Raw genomic sequence first — 18,306 nt, 5'->3', positions numbered from 1 at the left:
CATGCTGACTTTGTGCTTTGTTACAGTGAAATGTTTTTTTCTGCTTTGGGAATATCCAGATTTGGTTTGATTTTGTGCCTCAAGGTGGCAACACAAAAAGATTCCTATTTGTCCAAATACGTCTGTAGTCTCTCTGAAACACCCAACACTATAGAAAGAAACAAGGACTTATCTTCTGCCGTATGGGACCTCTAAGCCACAACTCTTCCTAGAATCCAAATCACAGGTGTGCAAATGTGTTTTATGAACATCGTACAATTGAGTTGATGGTTTCAAAAATGGAGCAACAGCTGATAAGAACCAGCTGGAAGAGGAGCAGACCCTTCCTCCTGCAGCCCAGGGGGGGGGGGGGGGTGGTCAACGTCCCCAAGGCAGCCTGAAGACCTGTCCCTGCAACAATCCAGCCCCATTGTCCCTGCACTGCAGAAGACGCTGTCTCCTGCACTTGGTCCCTGAACACATTCCACCTGGTGGCGAAGGCCCAGCAGAAGGCCACAAGCAGCTTGATGCAGAGTGGAGGGTGTGGGTTGGGATGGAGGGTTTGACCATGTCCTGGATGGGGACTGGACCCCATCCATTCACAGCATGCTACCTGAGAACCAATGCTTTGAACTGGAGGAGGCAGCCACTGGTAACCAGTGAAGAGAGTGGAGGAGAGTTGAGTTGAATTGAGTTTCAGAGTTCTTCCTTTATGTTCGTTCACCAAAACTTTGTGGAAATGAAACCTGAATGCTGCGCTTTACCTGTGAGAAAATGTAAAATCCAGAAAAAGTATTTCCTATATTTTAAATACTAAGTGTATTGTGTTTTGATACATTTTCTGGCACAAGTATTTTGTATTTGATTCCAAAACATTCATCTAAGGGGACACACAGCAGACACACTTTTCTCATTTAGCCTCGGAGGGATCCTTCCTCGTGGCTGTGTGTGCAGCTCTGAAGGCTGACTTGGGACTAAAAAGTAGTCAAACGTTAACGTTATATCCTTACACACACGCCCTAATTTGTAACTGTCATAATATTTAAGCGGACTTGTTTTGAGTGTTTCTCAGTGGTCTTATTGTAGGATTTAGCTGCATCTAGTGGTACGTTTGCAGAGTGCAGCTGTGCTCTCCCTCTGCAGGTAGATAATGTGTGATACTGCCCCTTATTATATTGAATTGGTTTCTGTCCTAGTGAATAGAAACCTAGTTTCCACCTGGTTCTGGTGGATGGAACTGGGATCGAACGTTTAACAGTGTTTCCACAGAACTCTCTGATACCCTTTGAGTTCCTATTATCGGAATGTGCTGTTTCTGGCAAAGGTTTCTACCGTCGCTGCTTATCTGATTAGCGCTATAGCCGCGTGTAAAGAGGTGATTCCTTCTTTTAGTTCAGTATCGTGTCTCAATATATCAGTCGATACTTCTGCAGGCTCTTTGAGAGTGGTGCTGGAAAGGAGAATGGCGACTGGGAGGAAGTTCTCCTCTTGGTATCAACCATCCAACCCCCAACTTAAAGCAAACTGTGGAAGCTTGAACAATGGCGTTCTACTCATTTAGAAGGGTCCAGTTTGGGGAGACCGCCTTAAAGCATATAAATAATGAAAGGTTTCTCTTCAGCACTGTAGCCAGGGCCGTGTGTTCCTGTGAACTTCAGTAGTAACGACTTCATGAACTTCTGACTATTAAAGGGTCAACCAGTGCCGACCCGTCCTCGGCTCTTGGATCCAACGACTAAGCTGCTTAAGGAGGTTTTGCTTTAGTTAGCACGTCTTCACTGGATATTCTGAATCGGTCTTTGTTGACAGGACATGTACCACAGTCCTTCAGTGTAGAAGTAATTAAACCTCTTCACTGTGGCTCCAGACTACACACGACACACCTTAAGATCAGGTCCATCTCTCCAATCTTTCCATTTCTCTGATGCTCTTTAATGTGCTCACACAAGAAAGAAAAAAAATCTTTCTTATGTTATAAATAGTAGTACTCTGTGTGATGGGGGGAGTAGAATCCACTTCCCTCCCAGACAGAGGCTGTTTACCTCCACCAGCAGCATATTAGCGGGTGACAGGACCCCCCCTCAGACAGCAAACACAGCATTAGCTACTGGGCCTGATTAGCAATGTTTGGCCCGGTCTAAACACTGGGGCTTAATGCGAAGTGACTTCACGTTCCTTCGTATGTGGCCGTGTATCCTTCCCACCGCAAACAAAGCATTATGGGTCGGTTGGGCCCAAGCATGACAAATGCTACAAGTCATTAGGCAAATGATTGGCTCTGCTCTCGTATTTGCTGTGAGTGTAAATGAAGAGGAGGCGGAGGAGGCCTGCATGAGAATGTGCTCATGAATGAGAATGGGGCCCAGGCAGCAGGAGGCACAAGGACCAGAGTGAAACTAAATATTTTATTTCCAAACATAAACTCATCCATATTATGTACACCTTGAAAAAAAATAGAACATATGAGGCAGAACTCGGAAAATTGCTGCAGGTTCAACACAACTCATACAAATGTGAATTTCCCAGAAAAATATAAAAAATGTACAAAATATATAAAAGTGCTTGTGGGAGGAGATGGAGTTTGATGTCGCGTGAGAAACTTCCAGTAAATGTCCATTTAAATAGAAAGTACTTTGTTCAGGAACATTAAATATATCAACACCTCGCCGAATGTTCCTTCACACTATGGAGACGTTGTCCATGGTGCACGCGCACCTCTCTACGATCATGTTGGGGAACTCGGCCACTTCTATCTCCGTGTAGTCCCCCTTCTTCACCAGGTACATGATGGGCAGCGGGGCGCTCTCCGACACCGTGCACCGCCTCTCCCCGAAGCCGTAGTTGCGCCTGGGCTGCTTGCAGCCTCCGGTGCACCTGAAGGCCTGGTACCCCGCCGGCTCGATGATCCAGTACTGGGTCCAGGTGAGCGCGCGGAAGTCGATGAAGTACTGCTCCCTGCAGCAGGTGTCTTTGTTTTGCTGCACGTCGCAGTCGCCGCGAGAACTGAGGAAGGAAGGAAGGAAGGAAATAAGGAAGGAGAGAAGTTAGAGGGAGGTCTCAAGCTTTCTTTCTTCCACAAGTCAACGCTTCTCGAGCTGCACCATTAGACGCCATTACATCTCCATTCTATAGCAATAACTCCGTCATAAAGGATCAGGTGTGAGATCACCCTTGAATTCACTCCACGTGCTTTCCGGACTCTTAACTTGACGCCCGCGTGCAACACTGCTGCAAATTCAATGACGAATGCAAATGGTGACGGCTAAAATAAAAAAAGGGGGGGGGGGCAATTGCCACACCGATACAATATCCTGTATATCAAAAGCTTGCGCCCTTACCCGTATTCCTCGAGGTTGAGTGTGTAGAGGATGAGCTCGGGCCTTCCCAAGGTGTTGTCCGTCTGCTCCTGGGTGGTAAAGCGGACACTCTTGGCCACCTCTGCTGCGTAGCTGCCGGGTCTCTCGCCCTCGATCCACACCTCCATGTGCATAGGTGTCTTCTGCTGGCTCTTGGACCAATAGTGCAACGCCTGTGTCACATCAAAGCTCTTCCAGCCGGTCTCGTGAATGGGGATCAACCTGTGAACGCGGGAGATAAGGGCGAGTTAAAAGAAGAAAACAAATGGATATTTCCTGGAGAGGAACGCAATTGAATTATTGTGCCGAGGAGAAGCCGCTGAGACGTGCGTGAGGAGATGTCACTCATTAAGATATGCAGATGAATCGGCCCCTTACCGTGAGTCGACCAGTGATGTCCGGTTGGATCCGTTGGGCATCACCTCCACCCAGTAGATGCTGACCCGGGCGTTGTTGACGGGCCGGTGCGTCTTCCTCTCCGCCGCGAAGCGCTTGTGGAAGGAAGCCCGCTGGTAGAGCTTCAGCTCCGCCATGGTCACCTCGCTGTTATCCGGGATCCTCGACTCCATCTCGAACACCATGCGTTGCCGAGTGGTGTCAGAATACACAAACTCCCCGGAAATATCTACAAGACGGAGCGATACACTGTGTGAGTCAATGGTCTCCTCCGAGGGACGTAACATCACCGTTTGGCCGCGTCGGGTCACGGTTACGCACGGAAACAACCGTTAAGTTGAACCGGGATCTGTGTCACAGTTATTTCCGTTGGAAGTGTTTAAAATGTCAGGCCATGTGTTACTGAGACGGAAACGCTCCTTACCTGCATTGCCGGGGATTCCCCTGAGGATGCCCGCCAGGCTGGGGAGAGACCTGCGTCTCCTGCTCTGGTGCATCTTCAGCATGGACGCGTACTTGTTTCTGATGTGCGCCGGAACAACCAGATTCTCCAGATCCCTCTTATGGATCATTGGAACTTCATCCAACCCGAGTTTGTGCAGCAGCGCTTCCTTCATATCCTGGTGCGTAAAGGCCATGGCGCAGCCGAGGAAGACGCCGCAGAGGACACAAGCGCGGAGGAAATCCATGTTGAGTTGGGTGTGATAAACGGCAGCGCGGTAGCACGAGTCGCCCACAGACAGACAGTGTCCCCCTGACACTCCTGCGGCCTCTTATATCGGAGCGGCCCTCCCAGTCGTTCACACTTGGTCAATGGGGGCAGGGGGCCCTTATCAGAACAAAGGTGCGACAATACAGCCCCATCCTGGACAGGATATCTAAGTGGCCATACTTCAAACAGCAGCAAGTACACTCGTATAGTTCACCGTCGTTTCATAAAAAACTACAAAAAATACATGCTTCATAGTGGAAATAAATGAGGTCTTTTGGACTCATCTGGATTGTAGGAAACCAGACGCTCGCATCACCATTTATTTTGGCCCTTTGTTTATTTATAAACTCGCTCCTGTATTTTGGAAAACCGAATGCACTACAAAGTTCCAATCATGGATGTCCGCTGCCCCGAAGGAAAATGGGAGAACGTGATTTGTCATGCTTTATTGTTATTGTCACTATACAAGGACCAGCGACGTGTAAGTGACCGCAAACAGGATTCTTTCGGTCAACAAGCCATCCGTCTGATTACCCAAAGTCGGAAGAGCGCTTTTCATTTAGGGGCAGTTCCTCGGGTTTATTCTGGGCGCTTCGCTCTGAAGTGTGTTGGGTTCTCCACATGCGTCCCAGACAGACATCTCCTGACCCTGTGAACCTGAAGGGGCCCTCGGTCTTCAGTAGAACCCTTGTCTGCACACACACACCTCGCACTCCGACGTGTACATTCCACTGGACAATGTCAGTCTGGCGTCAGTCTGTCACACAGCGGCCTTATCTCTTTCTGGGTGGCCCGGGAGCAATTTTTTTCTCTGGCATAAAAGTGGACCAAAGATCGGGCCACACAACAGAACCAGGCGGTTCACTTTTGGCCCCCAGTTTACAACAAAGGGGACGAGGACGAAGTGGTGCAGAGCTCTACGAACGGGAGGAGGGGGACCAGAGGATTAGATGTTTATTCCGAGCCCTGTCGCCCATTCTCGGCCGTCACGGGCAGATTAAAATTATTAGCCAAACAGACAGCTAATCCAGGGGGCCGGTGGTGGATGTGGATTGGGGCAGGCTCTTCACAGGTTGGTGATTATCTGATTCCATTGCGAGGATTTGCCTTTGGCTTTTTTGTCACACAAACATTAGAAGAGAGGTGCTCTCGCTGGCTGCCCAGAAGGCCCGGCCTGTGGTTGTGTATTGGGCCGTGTTTGCTTAGAGATGTCAGACAGACTGAAGGGGCACACAGGAAGAGCAAATGACAGATGACTGCCAGACCTCAGCTCGCCGCAGCTTACACGCGAGACAAATTATGATCTGCCGCGGACCTGGTGGAGCACGCTACGGTCCCAGCATGCACCGCGTTTCACACCACCGGACAAATGTGTGCGCAGAGAGACGACTAACAGCATCACTGCAACCTGGTGCTGTTGTTTTTGGTTGATGAATGAGGAAAGTAAATCTGCATCAGATGTTGCTAATGTTGGATAATCCTCGGTCTCATCCATGATGGACGGTTTTCAGTCAAAGAGTTGTTTTAAGGAGAAAATCTAAATGAGTCTTAAAACATAAGAAACAAATCCATACCATTTTGTAAAAGAATAATGCCACAGTCGCATACTGATAAGTGATGTTTGCATGAATGTTTCCTCTCATTGTTCTTTTTTGTTTTAAGTTTTAAGAAAGAAGTAGAACTCCATGGAGTCTAATCCCTCGGCTCCACCGGACGTCGGTCCGTGCAGACATGTGAATTCAGAGCGCAGACATTGTCCAGTCCAGCCAGCAGCCAGGTCTAACCCCGTGTTATTCTCTCTCCATCACATTACAACCCCTAATTTGGGAAATTAAGATGCCCTTTGTGTGATATTTCTCAGTCTTTCTTCCTTCCCATGCCAATCAAAGACTAGTTGCCCAGTTCAAAGCTCCATATGATACTCCCAGGTGCCATTTCTTTTCAATCAAAGGCCAACAAGCTCCCACAATCAACAACTCAGGTGTTAATTAACATCCAAGCATTTGCATTCAAAAGCGGTCCAATTTATAGGTCATTCCCTTCCATTTGTGAAACATGGCCTCCCCTTTGCTCACTGGGGCTGCTGTTTGCAGACTTGCAGCTACTTGAGACAAATATTACAGGGAGCCCCCACAGGCTGGCCTCAGACGGGTTGTTTGTACACTAGACACCCGCATCTCGTGCGGTGTCTCCCGGGCAACGAGAGGGGGGGGGGGGGGGGGGGCATGCGCCGAAGAGTCAATATTGAACTTGTGTTGGTGGTCAGCGCAAATTCCTCATTATTCACATGGCTGCGTGGTTTCCGACTTCCTGATCTGCTATTGCCTGCTTCATCTCTTTATCAAATATTTGGGGACATGAACCCCCGCTGTATTTTGCACCTTAATGCTCCCCCGGACCCCCCTCCTCCTTTTTTTTATTTTCAGCGCAGCTGCAGATGTCAGAAAGACGCACGCAGTCTGGATCGCAGCCGATCATCAGTCTGTGGGGGGGGGGGACGATACACAGCAACACAAAGTATTGCTCACTGGCGTCAACATGTAGACAGAGTGCACGCCACTCTAATTACATTTCACGCATCTGATGGCGGACAATCAGCACGGAGACAGAGGGTTTAACCCCCGCGCAGACTTACCCAAATAGGATCAGACGTGATTAGATAGGACCAACAATTCATATTTTCATTCACGTTTAATGAATCGACACAGGCGAGACTGTTGGTGATCCAAAAACAACTGAATACGTTTAACTGACACGTGTTTTTAGGTTCTGGGGGAGGACCAGTTAAATGCCTGCAGAGTTGAGTTCTAAACTAAAATGTACAGCCTATTAATAGTAGAAATGCATCCATGTTCCCAAGGGGAAATAGATAAGATCCTGCTTAAATACACACAATATGTGTGGACTCCTCCTCCTCCTCCCAACACACAGCGGTGACCGGCCGCATGGAGGCTGTTCGTACGGCAGGGGGCGCTCTGGTGACGCTGGAAAGGGAACATCCACCCTAAAAACCATGTGCCTTGTGGAACTTGAGTCAATGAAGAAACGCATCCACAAATAAGAACACATTCTAGAAGACGTTACTGCACTGTTGTATTTTTGTATATTGTATTTCTTTTTTTAACCCTCTGCAACGGTGGCATTTAGGAATGTGGAAAATAAATACAAGATATATTTATGATTTGTATGCCTGTCTCCCTGCTTTCAGTCAAAATAGTCATATTCATCATAGGGATATTAATCATCATCCTAGTCACTATCACTGCTGCTTCTAGTGTGTACAGGTGTCTCCCAAATGAATGTAATCTATTTCCAACGAATTCTAATGTATTTTAAATATATATTCTTCATAGTTTTACTTGGTTGCTTAAAATTAAACTTAAAGATAAATTGAATGATGATGAAAAATCCTATTAATTCACATCAAAATGGAACTAAATAACAACAAAGCATTTGTCACATTGGTGTGAGTTATTAATCGTGTTCCTGCACTGTCAAAGCACACGTGTTTAATTAAGTTTCCTGTCGCTTACACGCAACATTTTATCAACAATGTTTGTGTGTGTGTGTGTGTTTGTGCTTTTCTTCTGCCGGGAGTAGCTAGAACCCTCTTAAGTTGGCATGTTGGCTGGTGTGTGCAGCACAGACCCCCCCCCCCCAAACCATTCAGCTGCAGGCCGTTAGCCATTAAAAGATGTACTTTGATTGGCGATAAGCACCTCACAAGGACGGCGATAGCTGGCTGATACTGGGAACTATCCCTGTTTACTCCTGTACTTTATTAATGATTCATAACACCACTGTTATTGGTGATACAAGCACAGGGGCAGGATTCATCCTCATGTATGGGTCTGTGCGTGTGACAACCTGCAGGAACAACGGGTCATCAGAAAATAGAACTCCAAGCTAAACAAGTTCATTTATGTATAAAGAGTTTGCTTTTAGTGTCTGCTCTGACCAATGAGAGCGGGCCAAGGGGCAGGAGATGACTAATGACCAAATATAGACACGCACACACATGGCAAACATGGCTGTGTATTGTCTGGAGATTGTGTGAATGTGTCCCACTGCAACAGCTATCAGGTCTCACTACAGGCTGCATTGATTGATGTGCGTTGCGTAGGTTCATCCAAAGGGACAGCGGTCACTGTTGTCCCACTTCTGCAGAAAATGTGTCCTCTCCGCCCTACGTCAGCAGCTGACTGACAGACAGCCCGCAGTTTCCATTCACAACATTGAACCACACACCCCCACCCCTTCCGCACAGCAGATGCTATGCCGGGCGCCATGATGATGATCTGGGATTTTGCCTGCAGTAGCAACCAGAGATGCTATGAGGGGGAGAGATACGCTGCCAGGCACGTTCAAGGATTGGCCCATCAAAGATGGCTGCGTGGAGCCAGCACTCTGCGCATGCGTGACAGCTGTACCTTTACGCTATTCTTCGATAAAGCAGACGCAAGGTGGCTTCGCGACGCGCGGCTTTGCAGCTTGGACGTTCTCTACCGAGGGAAGGAGAGCGTACCTGTTTTTATGGGCGCTTACTTTTTGTTTTCAACGCGTACAAGGGTCACGCGCTGAGCGTCCATTTGTAACTCATTCATAATTTATAACAGGACCCCCTTTTCCCACAATTCCTTGCGGCGTAGCGGACAGAGCTGTCTCCTCGGCTGTCTCTCCGCGCGGACAGTCTCTGGCGCAGCCTGCTGCTGACTTGACTGTGCAAGGACGGCGAGGAGACGCGGTGCGAGCGGCGGGGGAGGCGGGCACGGCGACGGGAAGGACGGGGGGAGTTTAGGCTGTGTCCCGCATTCGGAATAAGCCAGACGAGACTACAGCTCTGCTCGTGACGTGAAACGAGCTCCGCTATAACCTTCAAAAAAAACGAGCTGCGTTTTTGACGGCTAACTTTCTGTCTGTTAGAACTCGCGAGCAAACCGTCGTGTGGCAACTGGGAAGAAACTAAAGAGACAGTCGGACGTTTGGACGAAGAATGGGATTTAAAGAACATATCTGCCAGCACTGAGTTGTGACAACACGGGAATATTCTGCGCTTGGGTGGAACATAACCAGTACTGCTGCTAGGGGACACGCTCAGTTTAACGGCGTCGTCGTGTCCGTCCACTGGGAAAGGCAGCGGGATGGCACTTAGGAACGGGGGAAAGTAACGTTAGCGTTAGCTCACTGGCTAGCTGCTAGCTGACTAGCAGGGCTGCTCACTAAGCCATTCCTGGAGCAGAGGAGGGGCGCTCGGGCTTTGTAGCATTGCAGATCTGCCCTGCATATTTTTGGGGAGGGGGGTGGTGGGGGGTACTGCAAGAATGGAGAATCCCAAATATCTGCCACAACAACTCAGGTGGATCTCTTGAGCCGCGTCGAAACAATTCGTCACCGCCGGCCTGCGTCGGGACTTTGTCAGAATCCGCCGGATTGTTGGGACAAACGTTACTTCTTTTCGTATTTACAAAATGGGCAAGTTCTGCGCGTCTTAGTTACTGGATCTTCAAGAGGGAGATCATGAATTGGCCAACGTTGACGCGGAATTAGCCCACCGGCTTGTCCTCAACATAAACTTTTATAACTGGAGACATTCAAGGGGAGAGAACTTCTTTACAGGCCCCTTGTGTGCCAACCAACAGGCCGAGGAGCAGCCCGACCATTTCCCCTTCCCAGCATCCTCCATCGTCTTCCTCATCATCACTTGAACAGCAGCCGGAATAACCATGTCGGGAGAGGTGCGTTTGAAGAAGCTGGAGAAGCTGGTCCTGGACGGGCCGGCGCAGTCTAACGGCCAGTGTCTCAGCGTGGAGACGCTGCTGGACATCCTGGTCTGCCTCTACGACGAGTGCAACAACTCTCCAATTAGGAGAGAGAAGAACATCCTGGAGTTCCTGGAATGGGGTGAGCCAGGCTCGGCCCTTTGTTTACTCATGTTCTGTCTTCTTTTGCTTGTAAGATGATAGGCGGATGATGTTGGTGTTGCTGTGGCCTCCCTCCCCATCACATTCCTTTTATAGTAGCAGTGGGGCTCCGGTGGCCTCTCCTCACTTAAAACCCTCCCGGTAACTAAAGCGGGGGGGGGGGGGGGGGGGGGGCACTTTGTCCAAACACATCATACCAACAACACGGTGTGGAAGTTGCACGAAATACACCGTAACGGTACACATGTCTTAATACACCCCCCCCCCCTCCTCCTCCCTCCTCCACAAGAAAGGTACCAGGCAGACAAGGAGAAGAGAGTCTGCTGTAGTGAGGAGGATCTTAGACGGGCCCACTCCAAAGATCTCATTAAGATGTCCGTACCCTCCATGCTGCCATTTGTCCTTATGACAGTCAAGAAGACTTCTGTCATTGCACCGAGCCGTGATTGGTCCCTTTTTTAAATGATCCATTTCACATGCCAGATTGTTTTCCTGTGTTATGGGCGTGTGTTTTTCAAAGTTTGCGTTATCAGACAGACCGTCTCTGTTAGGTAATGATCAGTGTGTCGTTTCCAGCACACATGCCTGAAATGTTTCCATCGGTTTAGTAACCTTTCCCACTCCCCTGGTTAAAACAAAGTCAGGAAAAACAACATGCAGGAGACAAGAGGACACACACACAAGCAACTCGATCGTGTGTGTGTGTGTGTGTGTGTGTGTGTGTGACATTGGGGGTTTGGTTTGTGCATGAAGCAGGAATGTGAACAACTCTCTTAGTTAAAATGTGGTGCAGAGGCCCGGCTAGCTGCTGGAGCCGGCCTGCCTGGCTCTGAAAGCACAGAGAGTCGTGCTGCAGCAGTCTGAGGCCGTCCGGGAGCAAGCCATCGCCCCACAAAAACTACACACATTCATCATAATGAGGGCAACAAAAGTAATACGCAAAGGAGCTGCAGTTTGATACATTTGCTCCCATCTTGTATTCTGTTTTTTATTTATTTATGAAACTGCATTTTGGAAAGGCAGTGGCAGGCAAACCGAATAGCAGATACATCGGTCAAATGGTGTTTTAAGTTTGGCTGTGGTTGCTTTGTTGGTTTACTCCACCATCTGGACAACCTATTCTGAGCTAAACCCGAGCTATGCTGGCTAGTTAAACACTGGAAGTGGCTGGAATTTGGTGAATAATTGTTGTTTTTTTGTATCTTGAGAGGTACCTCTGCCCCTTTGTTTGGTCATTACACATGATGTGTTTTCTTTTAGAGCATCCTAATTGTGCTGCAGAGTTTAATCCCTAGTAGCAAGAATTATTAGATGGTTCGATAGGTGGCATGATAGAAAGCCTTGTTACTTCAAACCATTGAACACGAAAGTCTGGAATTGTTTTTTTCTACAATTGTCCACTCCTGGTGGTGCACAGCAGTTCCGCCCGGCCTACAGACACGTGCGCACGCTTGCACCAGCGGACAGGGAGCCCACGTCCGCCCGCAACTACTGCCGCCCCCAAGCAGGTGCACCATGATGCTTCACTCGTCTCGTATTCCTCTCTGTGACAAATGAACGATGGCTATCACAGGCGTGTTGTGGCTCCTGGTCAAGATGGAAGAGATCCTCGGTGTCTCTGCTGTCAGGGTTGGGGATCTAGTGTGTTGGGAGTGTCACAGTTTTTGTTCTTTGACTTTGAACCATGTTCCAATGAAGCATTTTGAGATGAGCCATGTACTGTATATGCTTCATCACTTTTCAAAAACACCAACTTTTGGATGAAAGAGCTATTCTTATAGCAGTCTAAACTGGAAATTTGTTTGTTTGTTTTGATCTGGGATGGAGTAAACATTAGGACTGTCAACGTATAACGTATGGAAACGACCTAGATTATTTTTATTTCATAGATTTACTGCACGATAAATTGACACAGCCGTGGTCATTTTTACTTAACCGACAGAGTACATACATTTACAAAGAAAACAGCTCCTCACTCCTCACCTCTCTGCGTACTTTGATGCTGTCAGCGGGGCTCACTGATTCCTTCTGTGGGCATCAGTTGCAACTACTTTAACATGTACAGCACGGAGAAAAACTACATTTAAGTATTGATGTTTGATGTCAAGCGGTACGGTTTGTTTGTGAGGGTCCACACGTTAACACTTAGAATTCAGATCAACAATCATTCAGTTACTTTAATCAAGCCATTATTCTTCTGCGTTTTCATTATTGGGTTGGCATATAATTGCTTACTGTCTTAACCGAAGCATTTGTGACCCGGTCCGATGTTTGTTTTTAACATTGCAATAAATGAGGTGCAACACTTTTTCCAGTATCTAGCTAAAGATTAGCTGACGATATAATAATAACCCCCCCGCCCCGCCGTGAACGTGTACTTAAAACAGTTTAATTCTACACACAGAAAAATGGTTCAAGATGGGCCTTGTGAAATCTAAGATCCTTTGTCAGCCACTCTGCAGCTACAGAAAGCAAAAAAGCCTACCTGTGTCCCTCTTTATTGAAATAGGGCTTCAACCGTCTCTTTTTCCCCCAGAGAATGTACATGAGCCGCAGAGAAAGACAAACATTTGTATTGGGTTTGCTTTTTTTCCTGCGTGGTGACCTTATTTCAGCTGAAATAGAGACCCCGACATGACCTGCAGCCACAGGAGAAATGAACAAAGGAAAGTACTCGGTATCCTGACTCCCCACGGGTCCACCGGCCCCAACTTATCAACATCTCCCATGTTTGTCATGTTATTGTTTTTTAATTAAATAAAATTTGTCTTTGTACCTGCGATTGCTGCAAAAAAGTAGCCAGCATTCAACTTGCTTTCAATAGTCTTCGGTATCCCATAATCTCTCCCATCATTTCCTGCTCTTTGTTTTCTCCCGATCTCTGTCCCTGTTTTTGGAAGCAGATTGCCGGACAGCTGAATGAAATCGGTGGCCATGCCAACCCACATTTGGCAAACATGGGGGAGGACGCCTAACCTTTTCTCAGTTTTAGACTGCAGAGGCCAGCTGTTCAGCTGCAGCTGATGTGTGCTCCACCCTGCAAGGCTTTCATTGGCAGCATGCCACACACACACACACACACACACACACTTTGTGGCTTTGCTGAACTAGCCTATGTCATAGTTCACAGAGCAAGGTTATTCCTGCCATTAATAAAACCGCACCTGAGTGTTTGTGTCACATGGTTTTAGATTCAGCTTGGAGGCCATTACGGCCCCCCAAGAACCAGCCGCAGCTGCAGAAATATTCATGTTTCTGAGTTATAGGACGACGGTTTTGTTTAGGTAGTGGCCAACCAAGCAGGAGGTGTCCTTTTATTTTTTGGTAAGTCTTGGTGAATGATGAACACAGAATAGAGAGGTAATTCCTGAGAAATCGAGAAAGAATGGATATTCCTATCAAAGTCAGGATGGTCGGATTGGTGGCCATTTTTATTTGTACTGTTGCCATTGTGATACTTGTTGTAGCTAACTTCCATGCAAACTTAACAGACTCACCAATGAGCTGTAGTAACACTATGCAGCTTGGAGAGTATTTAGAAGAGTTGAGACTTAATCCACATAATCTTGTCTCTGTAGGAAGCACATCGATAGCAGTCACAGCTTTGACTCATTTTCTGGAACCGTGGGTAGCATAACAGCCTGGTGGAATTGAGAAGCTAGCTAATTATCCAGCTCTATGCTAGTTAACTGGCGAGCTCCCGAAGGCCCTTAAACAGCGGTCCACCAGCCTCTCTCCCCAATGCTCTTGGGGAGCTAAAGCTAGCATAGCATATCTTAGTAACCAGCTGTACACTAGTTAGCAAGCCAGCTAAGTGGAAAACTGCACGCCAGAGAAGGGCAAGCTGACTCCGCCCTTTTACAGGCCAGCTAATGTGTGTTGTCACCATGGCGACAAACAACAATCACCATTTCTTGTACTTTTTAAACCAGTGATTCTCAATTGGTGGGTCGCCACCCAGTAGTGAGATTGTGAAGCAGTGTTTTAATGTCATTTTTAGGACTGGATACTATCTATATATATATATATATATAAAATTGACTGATATAAGTGCTGATACTAGGAGTTTAGGTTTAGAGTAATCCAGTGTTAACCCAAAGTCATAGTTTACAAATCCAAACTCTCTCCAAAGTGTGAGGGCTTCCAGGGACATGCATGTTGCCATTAAAGGGGAATCTTTGTTAGTCTTATTAGCGTGGGACTTGAAAATCGGTTTTGTGGTGGATTCTATCAGGACATCCTTTGGCCCCTCAAGTTGTTCAACCGTTTCCCGTCCGGTGCTTACGGTGGGGCCCAGAGAGCAGGAAGGAACCTCAAGGACGTTAGCTGGTCCCTAGCCGACGGGAACATGATGTCATAGGAGGAAGCGGGACAGCTGTACAGCATTGTGTCATTATGTGCACTGTGGCTCGCTTGCTGTCCCAACAGTTTGGTGCAAGGTCACCAGCTTGTTTACTTCCTCGCTGGTGGTCTCCCCTCTCAATCCGACTCGCAGGCAGCCAGTCTGCTCTCTGACACACGCCGAAGCACGCCGAAGCTCTGAGTCCCTTTTCGAGACACACACACTCGGACTCAACCTTTTCCATTGTCCAGAATCCAGCAATCAGACATGTAGATCCTCTTCTTCTAGCAGTCCTGCTGCTCCTGTGATTTCACTCAGCAGCTCCAAACAAAGAATCATTCATCAACAGAAGAGCATCCAGAAACATGGACAGCTTTTTAGAATTCTCATGCGAACATTCACTCTTCCTTCAAATTCCACGTCTCAGGTTTATAATGCTGGCTGCTGTTAACAATGTGAAGCATCCAGAGGTCAGATAACGCTGATGACAACCAAGGTTATTTATTCTTCTCACACTTTGTAGAGCTCTGGAGGACGGGCCGAGTGGTCCTCCAAGTGAAGAAAACACAGACTTCGATGTGTAAAGTGAGTGGAGTACCTGAGCTTTCTTTCCCCCACAGTTCAAAAGGCCATTTCTACTTTGAATTAAAATAAGTTTTGCATTAAATGGTCACATTAAAACATATGACTTTTCTGCTGAGGAAAACGCTAACAAGCATTCCTGTTCATTTTGAAGATACTTTTTTTTCTTACTTGCTATCAATAAATATCAATTCGGTAGGTGTAACGTACGACGTTCATCTGTCAGGTACTTTTGGAGCAGAGAAATGCTCACAGCTGATTGTGATGTGTCATCACAAAGGGGCAGGGGAGGGGTCGGCTTCCTTTCTTCGTCTCCCGGAGGACGCCGTCATTAGCCGGCCGCTCAGGACCCTCGGGATCTGACTGCAAATGGCCTCCCCTCCTCCCCCTTTGCTCTTCATCTTCCCTCCCCCTCTTCCCTCGCTCCACCTGGTTCTTCCCCTGTAGTGTCCGTTAGCCGGGGATCATGTGACCTCTCCGCTCGGCTGTCTTTCCAGTCTTTACAGACCAAATGGAAATGAACCTGCTCGGTTGGCTGCGTCGGCTCATTATCGTGTTGTGCTTTTGTTTTTCTACTGCGGTTCTTTTTCAAAATGAGTCCCTCACTAAGTGGACTTTTTTTGGCTTGAAGCTTAGAAAGCTAAAACAAGTCATTTTTAGAAATGAACTGCACAGTTCCAATGGAAAAAGCTCTCCATATTCAGCTCCATCTCGGTCTCTCCCCATCTAACTGATGTTAACAGCGTTAAAATATTTTATCGCATTAATCTCTGCCACAATAATCACATAACCCGTTAACTTTGACAGCCCTTGTAATTGTCCACGCTAAAGGAAAACTGTTACTTACTCTGACTCTTCAGCTCAGATGAGCAATTGGCACGGCTTCCTCTCTGTATGACACACAGACGCACCACAGACAATCGATTTCTCACAAAACTGGTGAATGTTGGTGCTCCCCCACTCCACCCGTTCAGCCAAATTGGTCCCATGGCTAATTGGCGCTGGCCTGCATACTTTTGTCCCCTCCCATACTTGCTGAATCGGGGGTTGTGTAGTCTCATTGAACAAGAAGGAGGTGAAAGCCAAGCCAATAAATCCAGCATCATTTCAAATGCTGCCATGGAAAGAATCCATCTTCAAAACGACTATGATCAATAACATTTTAATACCTAAAGTCCTCTAAACATCTATCTCACTCTTATCAAGGAACCCCCTCCTCACCAATTCTTTAGGTTTTCCATCCTGCAGCTTTATTTGGATATGCCTCTTGTTGCAGCGTGTTCAGCAGCTGAGTATGCAAGGTGTCCAAATGTTAGAGAGGCATGGTTGAGATGTTTGTAATTGGCTGGTCCAAGGTACTGCTCAGTGTTCTGTGTACTACTGCAGTAGAGGGAGAAAGCAAAGCAGTGTACTGCTCTGGATGTAACCATGTCAGACTTGAACCACACTCCAATGACTCATCCTAGCTCACCGAACAGGGGAACTACTTTATTTCCCTGTCACAGACACGGACCCCTTAGCTGCCTCTCAGCATGGTAACCTAGCAAACACCTTCTAGTCAGTGCACACTGCATAACTGGTGTCTAAAATCGGTCTGCAGCAGTACATTGGTTGGTAATACAGTAGTTTTACCGCAGGATTCAACAACATCCAAAATGTATTTTCAAAAACGTATTGATTTTGGGCTTGCAAGGTGGCGCTGAAAAGTTGTAACTTTCTACTTTTCTGATATAGTCAACCCATAGCTACAGGTTTGACGTGAAACAAAGAAAAAGGTCCATAGGAAGCGGAATAATCCACCTCTGCATGTGATCCTTATTTTCATCATAACATAAAGCCTCTCAATGATGATACTTGCTAAATGGTGCTGAGTCGTAAGTAGCAGGAGAACTATGGTCGCTGGTATAATGACAATGTGTGTGTCTAGTATGGTTCACTGACAGTACTTCATGTTGCTTCTCATTTAAATCCAGGGATTAAGGAATGTAAGACCTTTTGGGCAGAAGCCACAGACGCAATTTGGAACGTTTAGAATCCAATTCCAACAGTATGTACACACTACGATGTTATTTAGTTGAGCAGTGGTTCCCCAAGGTTAGAGCTTTGGCAGGGTCCAGACGTCCTAATGAATGGAGTCGGGGGAGGGTGCAGACTGTGTGGGCGGGGCTGGTGGGCGGACGACCCACAATATAAAACCCCATGTAAGTTGAGTTTCTTGGGGTTTCTTCTGGTTAAAATCCATCAGCATGAGAGCAAACCCCTGCTGTGGAGTTCCAGCGGGTCCTCGGGGCATGCTGTTCACGCCGCCCCCCTCTCTGCGTCAGGCTGGGGCTTGCTGGGCCTTTTAGCGTGGCCGTTATGTCTGGGTATCCAGTTTTTTCGGCGTACAATTCATGTTGTTGTCCCGGGGAATCTGCTCCTACTTTCCATTTCACTTCTGTTGTTCTATTGTCTGCGTGTTCCCATGAGCTACAGCACTGGCCAAACATTGTCTGTCTGCAACAGCTCTAATTCCCTAACATCATCACCGCCAATGCATCCACTCTAGTGGTCTAACCTCTTTGTTTGTTACAAAAAAATCTCCTTTTCCTTTGATTTGAGAAAACTCTGAAACGATAAGTCCAACCTCAGGCATTGGGTGCTTTATGTCCCTCTGTGTGTGCCGTAGCCTGCTTCCCCGGCTGGTGCCTGTGAGTCAGAATCGCTGACTCCGGCCCCTCTTAGCTGGGCTGCCTGTGGAATTCGGAGCAGAGGGGCAATGTTGGAGAGAGCAGCAGCTGTTCAGATGAGGCCAGGTCTGCCTTTTTGTCTGTCCACTCGAGCCACCCGCCCTGCTCTGTCTGTCTGACTGACTGACTGACTGCTCCTGCTGTGTTCTCGCTGTCCATTTTTCTTCCTGCCTCCTCCACTCACTCAGCATTAAGATGATTATTCTTTATACCTCTTTTCCATCTCTTTCCTTCCTGACAGAAGGCCGGCGCTACGTGCTGGTCCTTTTTTTTGGGGGGGGGGGTGGTG

The 18,306-nt window shown here is 47.5% G+C and overlaps 2 protein-coding genes across 6 annotated transcripts in view; one reads left to right on the top strand and one right to left on the bottom strand.

Annotated features, from left to right (window-relative positions):
• Positions 1 to 2,469: 2,469 nt before the first annotated feature.
• On the bottom strand, positions 2,470 to 4,459 carry lft1 (lefty1). Its single transcript, XM_037449728.2, has 4 exons — positions 4,156 to 4,459; positions 3,714 to 3,960; positions 3,318 to 3,557; positions 2,470 to 2,982 (listed from the first exon to the last, which is right to left on the bottom strand). Exons 1-4 carry the CDS (start codon positions 4,418 to 4,420, stop codon positions 2,658 to 2,660), a joined length of 1,077 nt encoding a protein of 358 aa, XP_037305625.2. The 5' UTR covers positions 4,421 to 4,459; the 3' UTR covers positions 2,470 to 2,657.
• A 4,466-nt stretch (positions 4,460 to 8,925) lies between these two features.
• cdc42bpab (CDC42 binding protein kinase alpha (DMPK-like) b) overlaps positions 8,926 to 18,306 on the top strand; it is a 52,434-nt gene continuing 43,053 nt past the window's right edge. For 2 of the 5 annotated variants that reach the window (XM_062559741.1, XM_062559740.1), the window contains exon 1: positions 8,926 to 10,344. In XM_062559741.1, the coding sequence (XP_062415725.1) occupies positions 10,167 to 10,344 (178 nt within the window). In that variant the 5' untranslated portion in view covers positions 8,926 to 10,166. The remainder of the gene's footprint in view (positions 10,345 to 18,306) is intronic. The other 3 variants (XM_062559743.1, XM_037450357.2, XM_062559742.1) reach the window with 2 other exon arrangements.

The sequence above is a fragment of the Pungitius pungitius genome, chromosome 20, assembly GCF_949316345.1.
Source record: "Pungitius pungitius chromosome 20, fPunPun2.1, whole genome shotgun sequence".
Taxonomy (NCBI): Eukaryota; Metazoa; Chordata; class Actinopteri; order Perciformes; family Gasterosteidae; genus Pungitius; species Pungitius pungitius.
The sequence above is the reverse complement of the archived record's forward strand: the minus strand, read 5'-3'. Positions and strand labels throughout refer to the sequence as shown.